This window comes from Populus trichocarpa, chromosome 3 (assembly GCF_000002775.5).
Source record: "Populus trichocarpa isolate Nisqually-1 chromosome 3, P.trichocarpa_v4.1, whole genome shotgun sequence".
In the NCBI taxonomy this organism is placed as follows: domain Eukaryota; kingdom Viridiplantae; phylum Streptophyta; class Magnoliopsida; order Malpighiales; family Salicaceae; genus Populus; species Populus trichocarpa.
Genome location: NC_037287.2, coordinates 2,934,378 through 2,947,560, shown reverse-complemented (window position 1 = coordinate 2,947,560; position 13,183 = coordinate 2,934,378). Strand labels below are relative to the sequence as shown.

Genomic DNA, 13,183 nt, shown 5'->3' with positions numbered 1-13,183 from the left:
TTAGTGTGTTAAATTTTTGTGATTCATTTTAATTAATATTATTTGAGATTATATAAGTATGATATATAATTGCAAAGTTAATCTTGTTATTGAGATAATAGATGGATAAAACTATCCATACAAAATAATATTACAATCACATTGCTATTACCAAAGAGCAAGTAATAAATTGTTTTATGATAATTTATTGTCAATCTATTAATTTTAATTTGTGGCTATCCATACAAAATAGATCTCCTAGACCTATCAAATTAAAAATGGTATTGCTAGAAGTGAATATTCAGACAATGATAAAAAGTTATTTTTTATGGATGTTAAAGCCATGAATATTTTATATTATGGATTGGGTAAAAGTGAATTTGATAGAATTATATTCTATAAAAATGCTTAGAAATATATAGCATACTTTAAAAGTAACTCACGAAGGAACTAATAAGTCAAAAAATCTAAAATTTAAATGTTAATTCATCAATATGAATTGTTCAAAATGATTGGTGAATTCATAACTAAAATGTTTATTAAAATGAGTAAAATAACTAATTGTTTATTAGTTTGGATGTTTTTAGTAATGCCGAAATTATAGAGAATTGATCATTTAGTTGATTTTTTTATATGCGTAGAAATCAGATCATTATAAATTTAATAAACTATTTAAAGTGTTCCACTGGAAAGAAAATGGATGTTGTGAATTTGAGCCTGTATTTTTCTCTGCTTTCTTTTTGGGTTTTTTTCGTTTGTCCCTTCCTGAAAATTTGTGCTCAGTTTTTGCCTTCTACCTGCTGCTTAGTTTAGGGTATTAAATTTCTTTGTTTCATCAGAAGATGCCTTACTCTTTGTTGATTGCCTTTCTGTTTCCCAGATATATTCAGAAGTGAATTAGTTGCAAAACAGGGGAGTCTCTGTGAAAACATTACAATAGCATTTACACCGAGTAAGAAAACTTTTACACATGCACTGTAATTGACAAAGAAAAGAAGAGAAATCCCTTTAATTTATGAAAATGCAACGAGTTAACCTTATCTCACGCTGCAATATATACTCGACAGTGCTCATTGGCTACTGCAAGTGCCAGCAGTAGCTGTCTATATGATTTTGGATGTCGAGATATCACCAAAACATTCAACTTTATGCTGAGAAATTAGGAAACCATACACTATATATTGTGGCTAATTGATTTTTGTCTGCTGCTTTTGTACTTTTAAGATCACCATCATTTCAACCCTGTACAAGTTAAAACAAATAGAAGGCCCCAAATCCAACACTATTCATTTAACTTCAGTTGCAACTCAAGTTTCAAATTGAAACACCAGTGCTCATAGCAATAGATTAACATAGAAATTTAAAGCGGAACAAGCTTCATGCAGCCATCCAAGAGGTCATCATCGAAAGAAGATGTTACACAAGACGTTCCAACAAAAATTACTTCCCAGCACTTTTTATTCCCTCGAGTTCCCATGTTGTGAGAAACACGTGAAAAATAAAAAAGACAAAAACGAAAGAAGATGACATCCTGTCATTGCTACCAAATCCTCACCAGCTGCAGCTCTAGATCCATTACCAGCTGCAGAACCAGCAATTCTGTCAATCATACTGACAACGGAGCCAATGTCACCGACAGATGCACTAAGTGCTTTGGGAGACAGAGATTTCACCTGGGAAAAAAAATTACAGCATCACCATCTCATTCACAAAGAAGTTTCTTTCTTTTTCAGAAACCTCCAAAATAAGGGTGGGGTGGAGTAAAACCAAAAGGAGAGCATCACTAACCGCTTTAATCAAGCACTCAAGTGATTGCTCTGTAACATTTGACTTGCCAGAAACAGTTGTCAAAGCACTGCCATGAGCACCATCAGGACTGGTAAACTCTGCAAGCAAAGGTGATGCAGATATCCCAGGAGTGCCAATTGCAAGGGATGGAGCCAGTGCTTGTGCAACAGATGGTTGGTGTACAATATTTCCAGTATTTAAGAGTGAGGAAATACCAGAAACTGGTTTGTCAGAATCTCCTGGCATAGGAGACGGAGCTTGCTGGTGTAATTGCTGCTGCTGCATCTGTTGATTCTGCATTAAATTCTGGTGTTGCTGGAATCGTTTAAGCTGTTGTGTTTGTAGCATCTGTTGTTCATGCTGCTGCTGCTGCTGCTGCTGCTGTTTTAGATGCTGGTGTTGAATCATATTGGAATTCGACTGAAGGGGAATATTTGGCTGCAGCATACTCCCCCCACTTTGTGTTGACAATGTGTTAATTTTGGTTGGTTGGGAAATGCTCACGAGATTCTGTTGTACAGATCCTACAGGTGTCTGCTGCAATGAGCTCAGTGCATTTCCTTGTCCAGAATCTAAATTGGAGCCTGGTTGTATTGGATTCATCATGTTTGATTGTGACGTCGAATCCCCAGATAAAGTTGAAAGGAAATTATGCAGCAAGCTTGACATATTGTTCTGCTGCATCTGTGGTACAGAACCTTGCGTATTCATTGATTGCAACTGGGGAATCAGTTGATTTTCATGGGACTGCAATTGAGGAACTTGAGATTGGGGTTGCTGCATAGGTTGAATACGAGGTTGGGGAGGTTGTCCTTGCTGTAGATTAGGAATAGGCTTCCTGTATCTGCTTGGGTTTAGAAAACCTACAATCTGCTTCTCATAGAAACCCAATTTCTCCTTGAAATTAGGTGTGATGTTGTTTTTAGAGACCTGTAAGAATGTTATCAAGCGCTCCAACATGACCTTGAATACCTTCAGCTTTTCAAGCTGTTCTGACTTTGGTTGTTGTGGAAGAGGGTCATGCTGGAAAGCAAAGTTAACATACACGAGAATTAAAAATTGCATTGACCCTTTCTAGCAAAACTAGTAAAACATTAGTGAAAAAAATGTTTCTATTCCAATTCTTCTGTGTCAATGCATGGTTGTGGGGTGGTTGGGGTGGGGGAGGTAATTAGTGCAGATGATACAGTGACAAGCAATGTTGATGGGGAAAACAAATTAATACAAAAGCTCAACTGTGGGGGTTTATGAATCATGTGTGGGCAAATAAATCGGAAAAAATTACAGAGACAATTTACCTGCTGTAACTTGGTAGCAATTCTCTGGTACAATTCATTTATTTCAGGCAAATACGTTTCCTTCATAACTTTGATCTAGGAAGTACATATAACCAGCAAGACATTATCAATCATATGCTTGATTTCTCCACGGGCCAGGGTCAGAAAGAAACATAAGCAAACTTGAGAGAATTGATAATAAATAAATAAATAAAATGGCAGAGGACAGCATATATTGTTTGAGATAAAAATAGCAGAGTGGAATCAATGCTGAAAACTCAAAAGAGAATATCGTTTTTTTTTTTTTTTAGTTTAACGTGGGTGTCCGGGCCAGCTTGCGCGACCTCGACTAATCCCACGGGCCCTAAAGTTAACGACCATGTAAGCCTCCAGTGGCCATCATATGAGCAACCACAAGGCTCGAACCTGAGACCACAGAGGGAGCAAACCTCTTGGTCCCAAGCTCTTACCACTGAGCCACCACCTAGATGATTGAGAATATCGTTATTGATTGCATGCAAAGATGCAAAGGATTGTGTAGTTACCACTTCAGACAAGATTCAGGGGTCGGTCAAGTTCAGTTAACTACAATCACCATTGTTTTCTATTGTTCTAACTCAAGTCAATGGATGTCACGACTTTGGTAAACACTTCTTAGCTTTATAACTTTGGATTTATAACCCTTATATCCTAATTATCAACAACCACTCCTATTCCTGTTTTAGTACCCTCCCAGGCACAAAACAATTGACTTCATCAAATATGCAGTTATGAATTGCAACTACAGCCATTAAACGATTCAGAATTTCAACCTCGGTTTCTAAAAAATTCAACAATACTGGACATGGTCATGATTCAATGGATTAGGTCCACATATTTTCCTTTCTTCCATTGTCACATGTTTCAGAACAAATTTGATTGTAATCCTGAAAATAACTGTTCACTTAACCAAATATAACGATGACTATTCAGAAACAGTTCACTCTTGTTTTCAAGTCTGTCTATTACAGTAAGAAGTATTGTCCATTGGACTTGTTGGAAATAATAAAATAATAATTCACCACACAATAAATGTATGGAAATACAGGGAAAAAATCGAAAGGGAGAGATTTGCAAAAGAAAAAATTGTTGTCTCAGTACCAAGAAAATAACCCTCTTGACCTAGAAATCTGAATATTTTACCTTTAATCATCTTATCAGTAATTTATCGTTTCTTAGTTGCTGCAATCATGGAACTTACAATGCTTCCTAACTAATCGCAACCATAGCTGAATAAAATTCCCTTGTACCAAATTCCAGGAGACCTTTTCCATTGAAATCTTGCAAGACTATGACATACATGAACTTCATCTAATGAACAGTAAACCACAGAAATTACCTTTTGGTAGATCTCCTCTTGCCAATCAGCACCATTTGCATGTCCAATCTCTGCTGTAGAATCTAGGGATGCTACAAAAATTTTGATGCAGGCAAAAAAAAGATTAGAATTCATGTATTTTTTTAATGTTTTCCGCACACAAGGGTCTTTCTGTAATTTTCACACTTGCTGAAATTATGGAATGCAATGCTGTAGGTCTTGGTTTTATTTCTATTTAGTATTTTATTGTTCCTAAAGAATAAGGAGCTTTATTAGGTTTTCCCTATCCTAGATAGGACCATTAGTATTTTCCTACATACGAATACAAGTCCTTTTTGGACTTGGAGTACTAGGAACTCCATCTCGACGTTATGCAATCATTCAAACAGACAGAGAGACCCTATAACATGCTTGAGTTACCAGGCTGAGCTCCAAGCAACTGCTGCTGCCGTAAACCAGTGACATTACTTTGAGGGCCCAACTGCTGCTGATGCATGCTTGAGAGGTTATTTTGTTGAGCCATTAACTGCTGCTGCTGCAGATTTTGAAGGTTATTCTGCTGCCCTAGCTGCTGCTGCTGCAAGTCCCCAACAATGTTTTGCTGTCCAATTAACTGATTTTGCGACATGTTAGTGGTATTTGATTGTTGCCCCATTAGCTGCTGTTGTGGAGGCAATAGTGGCTGCTGCATCATTGGTGTTTGCTGCTGATGAATACCAGCAGATTGTTGAGGTTGTTGCTGCTGCCTGAGGACTGATTGTGGATGTTGCTGGAGCATTGGTTGTGTTGACTGTTGAACAGAAGATGGTTGGTTCTGTTGAAGACCAGAGACGGTTTGCATCATTGAAGGCTGCATAACAGTTGATGTTTGCAAACCAGATTGCAACTGATTTGGCTGTAACAAGTTTTGCTGCTGCTGCTGCTGGTGGATGTGAGATTGCACAAGTGAGTGTGGATGATTTCCCTGTTGAAGCTTCTGCTTTAAAAGCTGTTGTTGTATCTGCTGCTGATAAAGATACTGCTGAGGATTTTGGGACTGCTGCTGTTGCTGTGGAGGAACAACCTGTTGCCTGCCTGGCATTTGTCTCTGAGAATTGACAAACATATTGGAGGGAATCCCTTGTCCCATTAAATTCCCAACTGGGTTCTGTGAAACACCAGAGATACTCTGCATGTTAGCATTCTGTCCAACAGTGTTTGCGATAGTCTGGGTTAAACTGGAGACAGAAGGCATTGCTGATTGTAAACCAGCAGAACTTTGAACTCCATTAGATGACATACTATTCTGCATGTTTTGTGATAACTGCTGACGTGCTTGAGGCTGATTACTGGACAATGAGATAGGGAGCGACTGCCCTTGGTTGTGAACTTGAGGCGGCATACTATGAGATGCTGTTCAAGATAAAAGGCAAAAAGGATAACCATGTCAAAGGAAAAAAAGAAGGCATTGAACAAGAAAAACAAATGAAACAATGACAGTTCACACATAAAGTTATGAGGGAAATAATTAAGGTGGTTTTGACTCAAAGCATAAAAGTGCCATTTGACAATTTTGGGGCTGGAGGGGGGGGGGGGGGGGGGGGGGCAAAAATAATCTGTAATTTTTAGAAATTATTTCCCTAATGGTAAAAGAGTAAGGATGCAGCAATAAAATGTAAAAGAGTTTGATAATAATGCAAAATATAAAACAAAAGGTAAGGATGTTTAGAAATTCAATGCTTGGCTGCATTATTACCTCCTGGATCCAGGGGTTTGTTACCATTGCCAGTGGGTATGGTATTTTGAGACTTGGTCTCCATTGTAAGCATCTTCAGAGATATTTTACGCAGATAATCAGACTGAAATCAGATATCAATAACAAAACATTAGATCTCTGAGCAGTCCATGTTACAAGAGAAGGGGGAAAAGAGATATATGCTCTTTCTAATATGCTAGGCTTTCTGTATTTGCATCTTCTGTGAGGATATACTTCTGTGTCTCCTCTTTTTATTTAATTATTTATGTATTGATTCGTTATTTGCTTTTTGCACACTTCCCTTGTACTTGAAAAGGACCTTGGTCACTCTAAATAAAACACTTGTCAAGAGAATTAACGGAAAGATAAGAACTTCTACAGAATGACCAGTGAGGAAGTGTGGACACACTACACACACGTGTACATGCATAAATCCACAAACTTATGCATGTGTATATTCATGTCTAGAGAATATCAAAATTATTGAACCTAGCATTAGCCGAATACCTGATTGGTGGCGGCAGTATAAATCTTTTCCTCAAACCGTACGGCAATTTTCTTGAGTTCTTGTAATCCCTCCTGACCAGAAAACGGAAGATGCCTCTTTAATGTCTCCATTCTGCACATGTAAAACATTGCATTTAATTTTTAATGACAAGGCAGGTATAGAGAAGTTAGCAGTAGTGAGAAAAAACTGTGAACTCATACACCACACTAATATCAGAAATGTATACAACAAAATCATTAGCAAAAAGTAAAAACAAATAATGATATAGCCGAGTGTTAGTAAAGTAATAAATGGCATCAAAATACAGACATCTATTTTTACTTCCTTTCCCCGTATTATTCCAAAGGTAAGAGTTTACTTGGCCACCCTTCTGTCTAAAATTCTAGTTACGAGCTTCATGGTTAATTTTCTTGAACCAGAAGAACCTTCCATTTATGGCTATGGCCATGCTCCAAGATATATAAGTGCATTAGTTGCAAACCAGGGGAACTCTGTGAAAACATTACAATAGCATTTACTCTACAGTGCACTGTAGAAAACTTTTATACATGCACTGTAATTGACAAAGAAAAGAAGAGAAATCCCTTTAATTTATGAAAATGCAATGAGTTAACCTTATCTCACGCTGCAATATATATACTCTACAGTGCTCATTGGCTACTCCAAGTGCCAACAGTAGCTGTCTATATGATTTTGGATGTGGAGATATCACCAAAACATTCAACTTTATACTGAGAAACTAGGAAACCAGACACTATTGTGGCTAATTGATTTTTGTCTGCTGCTTTTCTACTTTAAGATCACTATCATTTCAATCCTGTAGAAGTTAAAGCAAATAGAAGGCCCAAATCCAACACCATTCATTTAAGTTCAGTTGCAACTCAAGGTTGAAATTGAAACACCAATGCTCATAGCAATAGATTAACCTTGAAATTTAAAGCGGAACAAGCTTCATGCAGCCATCCAAGAGGTCATCGTCAAAAGAAGATTTTACACAAGAAGTTCCAACAAAAATTACTTCCCAGCACTTTTTATTCCCTCAAGTTCACTTCTTGTGAGAAACAAGCGAAAAATGAAAAAGACAAAAACAGAGGTGTATGATACTTGAGGTTGCCTCATGGCAGTCCTGCTGATTTTAATTAACCTTTTGCCCTTCTCTTTTTCTTTCATTTAAATACAAGATATACTATTTTGCAGCACTTGCACATATTAGGAAACAGATACTTACATTTTATTGACTATTCTTTGCCGTGAGTCAGGCTGCAATTGAGTTCTCCAATCACCTGTGTCCATCACAGGTTCTCCGCCTGGGGCAGTGAGCCTCCAATTATTGGCATCCATGGGGTTTTGGCCAACCAAAAAAAATCACTTTTATCACCACAAAAAAAATTAATTATATTGCACGTTAGAATAGACCCTAAAAATAAAGTCAGGAACAGCAGAAGAGTAAGAGCACATCAAAGTCATGAAAATTGGAATATCAGTTTATTCAGACTTGAATAGATTTAAAAAGAACTTCCATCTAATAGCTTGTACTTTATTAAAGAATTCTACCAAATATGGATGCATAAAATCTGAACAGCCATAACAAATATACACGACCATTCAGGGCAAGGTGCTAGGATCTTGGGTATTCGGGTATTCAGGTATTATAAGCAAGATTTGGGCCTGAATCTTCATGGTGCTTCTATAACTGTTGTAAATATAGTAAATCAATTATAGGATTGATTATTGTTCTAAATAGAGTAAGTCAACTATAGGGCTGTCAATTATAGGGCTGATTGCAGGGCTGATTTATATGCATTCAATTATAGCTTGATTCTAGGGATTTAGATTAATCCTAGACCTGTATATATACATACTGTACTCATGCATCAAGAATAAGAGAAATATCATTTTCATACTCACAATTCTACAATAACCAAGGAAGCAAAAAACTAGCCAGCTAGTTCATAACTTGCCGCACCAACAGATGGTGAGTGCTGGTAAACCAAGCCATAGAGAAACTCATGGTGCTTCAATTTTAACTTGATGTTTTCTAGCAACACCTGTGATGCATCATCGATGCAATGTTTACAATGACAAACTTGCATTTGTATTCATTGTGGCTTTAGGTTCACAGATTCTGATCAAATAGATATTTAATGATCCAAAAGCATTGTATACGCATTTAAATGCTTTACTTCAATAGATAGATTAAGTTATCTTTCTAGATATCAGAATATCACATCTTACCAATTTAGATTCAGCACAGGACCGTTTTTCAGGTGCTTACCAATTTTTACTCGCAAGTAAATACATACAGTCAAACCCCCTCCCCCTCCCCTCCTGTTCTTGTTATCTATGCATGTATTAACTTTTCTGAAAGAATAAATGTGGTAGGGAGCAAATAGTGTAAATAGAACGAGGAGAATACCACATCCCCAAAAGAATAAAGAAAGAATAAGAAAACAAAACAAAATCATCAAACATGAATATCAGCAGTCTAAATACCCCAGCAAACAGAACATGAAGAGGCCACAAACAATAACGCATCCCAAAGAGATTGTCTAGGATGTTTTTAAGCTAGGAAAAAGAAGAAGAAAACGACGAGCATTAACCATGAATATTTCATGTTATCATCAACTCTAATGAGCAGACTGTGAAGAATCAACTTAACAACTCTTGTTGAAATAAGATTAAATTTACAGGCACATCTTTCTCGGAATAGACAGCACAATAACCCTGACCATGTTCGACCTTGAGGTAAGTTATAAAATGTTCTTCCTAACTAGATGCACAGGTACGCCTTTGGGGTGAAGTGAACGAAGTCATTTGTTTTACACTTCCACATGCTCTCAAGCTTTCACCTCATACTCAAGACCAGCTGAGCAGTCCTAAAAAGAAAGATATATCCTGTAGGGTTATCAAGGCAGACCTATTATTTTTATTTTTTTCGCGTTAACATGACCAAATTATAAAATTTAAAGTTCTTTTCTTTCTTTCTTTTTTCCATGTGTGAGCGAGCATAAAACCCAAGGATATCGTATTGTTGTTAAAAACACAATAATTTTGAAGAATTCAGTAAATTCCAAAAAAGAAGAATCAACCAAACAGCTCATTTTTCGGCCATTCCGGCAGTAATATCTCTTCCACTCCAGCTGCTGCATAAACTAATTAACAAATTATCGATCGGGCCTAAAAGATTTGAATTGATTTCTATTCTCAACTTAAAAATAAAACTAAAAAAATAAAATAAAATAAATTTGGGTTCAAGAATTCAGGGCTTGATTATTACAACAATAACTGTGAGAAAAATCGGATAATATCATGTAAATTAGGGTGGGGTTGAAAAAGAGAATATTAGAATCGGCTGATTGTGCGTTTCTTTGAATTGCGTTCACGAGCAGCGATTTCATCGGATCCAATTATATACTTTTTTAATTTACTTATTAAAATCGAATTGCGTTCACTAGCAGAGATTTCATCGGATCGATTACTTGTTTTTTTTAATTTACTTAATAAAATGGATTTCTGTCTCTGAATAATAATTACAATAAAATAAATGAAAATACCCATAAATTTTAAAAACAAAAGCATGATAGAAAAGGAAGCACCTGGCAGAAATCTGAAGCCTTATTGGATGCGGCGGTTTCCGAGAGGCGGAAGAGGGAGGGAGGGAGGGAGGGAGGGCGGGGAGAGGTGAGGAATGTTGTCCCAAAGTGAAATAGATGACTTTATTCTTTTCCAGATTCCTTCTAAAAAAATTAACAAGTAAACACTCGCTCGTCAAGCATCCGCGTTCACGACCTTTTAATGCTTTAACTCACAGTGGCCAGCAGTGCTATAAAGAAGACAAAGTGATATATCCACTTTTTCATCAATTACTTTAAGATTTTTGGAAGATATGACACAAGAGACAAAGAAAATGATGGCTATTATCGACAATTTCTCTGGTACACACACACACTTTTGTCCTTAGCTGTATTTTCTTACAAAGGATCTTTAGCTATGCATTAGAGATGAACACCTCCAACTTCTTGATTTTCACTCGTTTTCATCCCATTTAAAGAAGTTTAAGTTTGAATGCTCATTATACAAATTCTAATAACAGGCAGCTAAAAGGGCTTGTCGAAGCTTTATGTAATGGCCAATACCCATCACCAGAACAACCTCAGGATCATTTATTCTTAGATGCAAGAGTGCCCCACACTCTATAATGGGTGGCAAGCTCCTTGCTTTCACGTGATGATGCGCCCCCCCTCTCTCTTCCTTTTTTTTTTTATAAAAAAAATCCTTTTTAAGCTTAAAATCCACCCACTAATGGGTCGATGAAGTGGCCACTAACAACAACGCAGATAAGATGTTGATTGTTCTTACAGGGAGAGGAAGCCCAGCTCCAGACAGCAGAAGGGAGATCGTTTTCCTACATCTTCATCATTAGAACACAGCAATAACTCAAAGCTCTACCATGTCACCATCGCTTTTGATTGCTATCTTCTGTTGTTATACCTACAAATCCAAGAACAATAGACAACTTAAACGTTAATCTTATTATTTTATTTGGAGGTTTTTTTTTTTTTTTGCAAAATAGCACCTAGAACAAAAAATAACACAATTCAAAATTTATTTACAGAAACAATATAATTTAACTAGTCACAGATTGCGACTCTCTTAAGATAAATTGGCATGGATAAATTTAAAAACTATTTTTAAGTTTTGAATATTTAAGTTAATTAATAGCAATAGAGTACTGTTATTATTGCCAATTTTTTTTAAGATTCATCATCTGTGACTCGCTAACTGTATAATTTCTTATATAAGTTTTGAACAGTTTTTTTTTTGGTGCTACTTTGCAGAAAAATCTATTTTTTATTGGGAAACAAAGTACCAAATATTCCTCTACAGTTAATGCTTTTATAAATATCAATTATATATATATATATATATATATATATATATATATATATATGTGTGTGTGTGTGTGTGTGTGTGTGTGTATATATATATGTATGTATAATTTGAGAATCATATATCAATTGAACAACAGCATCTCATCAATTCTAATTATCTTTAGTTTCTCTGGCAGGTTTTGAGATCATATCATCACATTTGAGGAAACTCGAGAATCTAGACCTGAGCTATAATATATTCAACGACAACATTTTATCACATCTGCGTGGATTTTCTTATCTCAAGTCTTTAAATTTATCAGGCGATATGTTGCTAGGATCGACGACTGTCTATGGTAAAGTTGTGAAATCTCTGGATTTTTCAGGCAATTTGTTGTTTCTATCCAAAAATCATCTCACTATTCAACATTAGTTCTTTATCATAGGCTTAAAAACTCAATCAAGATAGCACTTAATTTCACTACTTTCTTGATTGCCTGTTTTCAATTCTACACATCATAGGTTTAAGGAAGTCGGACTTCCTGCAGTCATTGCCATCCCTGAAGATCCTTTCTCTTAAGGATACTAATTTAAATCAAGGTTAATCATAGTTTAGTTTCTTAAAATCTTAATTAATAATATTGAATGGAATGCCTATTATGTACCACCACCATTTTCATCATATCTTTTTTCTTTTTGTTTCTTTTTTACAGGGACTTTCTTCAATTCTAGCACCCTTGAAGAATTGTATCTAGATCGTACTTCTCTCCTAATAAACTTTTTCCATAACATTGGAGCATTGCCTGCTCTTCAAGTTTTGTCTATTGGTGAATGTGACCTCTATGTCACTTTACCCGCTCAAGGTAAATTAACAAATATAATCACATCATCAATAAAAGATTCTTTTAACACTATTTTGACTGTTTAAAGATAAATTATACAAGTTGGTGTGAATTGAAGCAGTTAGATCTCTCTGGAAATAATTTAGATACTTGCTACTATTTTGTGGTGGCTAGTTTTCGCAAGTTCTCCAACTTCAGAAGGTGAATTTGTTACTGGGGAGACGGTCTTTCCTAGTTTGTGATGATTGTTTGTCTCTAAGACATTGGGTACTTATTTTGTAGTGTATTGCCTCTAAGCTCAGCCTTTCTATTTGATTAGTTATTTGGGCTAAATATATAAGCTGGACTTGTCATTCCTGAACTAGTAGGAAGGGAACTGATTTGGACTGGTCATTGACTCGGCTGTGATTACTCTTTCAACTCTCAAGACTTGTCTATATTGCCAAAACCACTACTAAGTAGAAACAAAATATTCTATGCACGAGTGACAACACTTACTTCTGCCTTTGTTTCAATGGCGACCCCACCTCAGTTATTCGATCAAAGCATTGAAATCAGAGCAAGAAGATCCACCTTCTTCAACAGCCTTCCTGGCCGTTTCTCCTAGCTTCTTTGCTCTACTCCTCATTTCCTCTGCTTCTTCACCCATCATAATTTGACTTCTCTACAGCTTCACTTTTAACATGATCTCCATGCACTCTAGGCCATTCCTTAACTCCATTTTTTAAAACATCAGTCACCAACTTTTCATTATAGAATTGCTCAGCACATATTGGCCTTATGCCTTCAAGAGTTGAGTTCCATCCTCAATGAGTCACAAATGCAC

The 13,183-nt window shown here is 36.2% G+C and overlaps 2 protein-coding genes across 13 annotated transcripts in view; one reads left to right on the top strand and one right to left on the bottom strand.

The window, feature by feature from the left end:
• Positions 1-13,183, top strand: part of LOC18096653 (receptor like protein 21) — a 101,332-nt gene that overhangs the window by 29,822 nt on the left and 58,327 nt on the right. Inside the window, exon 8 of one of the 7 annotated variants that reach the window (XM_024592273.2) lies at positions 12,559-12,614. The exons of the other annotated variants lie outside the window; for them this stretch is intronic. Within the exon in view, the coding sequence (XP_024448041.1) occupies positions 12,559-12,562 (4 nt within the window). The 3' untranslated portion in view covers positions 12,563-12,614. Of the gene's footprint in view, positions 1-12,558; positions 12,615-13,183 lie in introns of those variants that run through there. 7 annotated transcript variants of the gene reach the window in all.
• LOC18096651 (mediator of RNA polymerase II transcription subunit 15a) lies at positions 1,243-10,666 on the bottom strand. 6 transcript variants are annotated; one of them, XM_052450959.1, is made up of 9 exons: positions 10,241-10,666; positions 7,873-8,012; positions 6,644-6,755; positions 6,127-6,239; positions 4,822-5,258; positions 4,423-4,493; positions 3,066-3,140; positions 1,768-2,790; positions 1,243-1,652 (listed from the first exon to the last, which is right to left on the bottom strand). In XM_052450959.1, the coding sequence occupies exons 2-9, from the start codon at positions 7,983-7,985 to the stop codon at positions 1,437-1,439; spliced, it is 2,160 nt and encodes a 719-aa protein (XP_052306919.1). In that variant the 5' UTR covers positions 7,986-8,012; positions 10,241-10,666; the 3' UTR covers positions 1,243-1,436. The 6 variants fall into 6 exon arrangements, with proteins under 6 accessions (XP_052306919.1, XP_024448044.1, XP_024448046.1 ...); XM_024592276.2 differs by having other exon boundaries at positions 4,822-5,793; positions 6,137-6,239; positions 7,873-8,015; positions 10,241-10,656; XM_024592278.2 differs by having other exon boundaries at positions 4,822-5,793; positions 6,137-6,239; positions 10,241-10,655.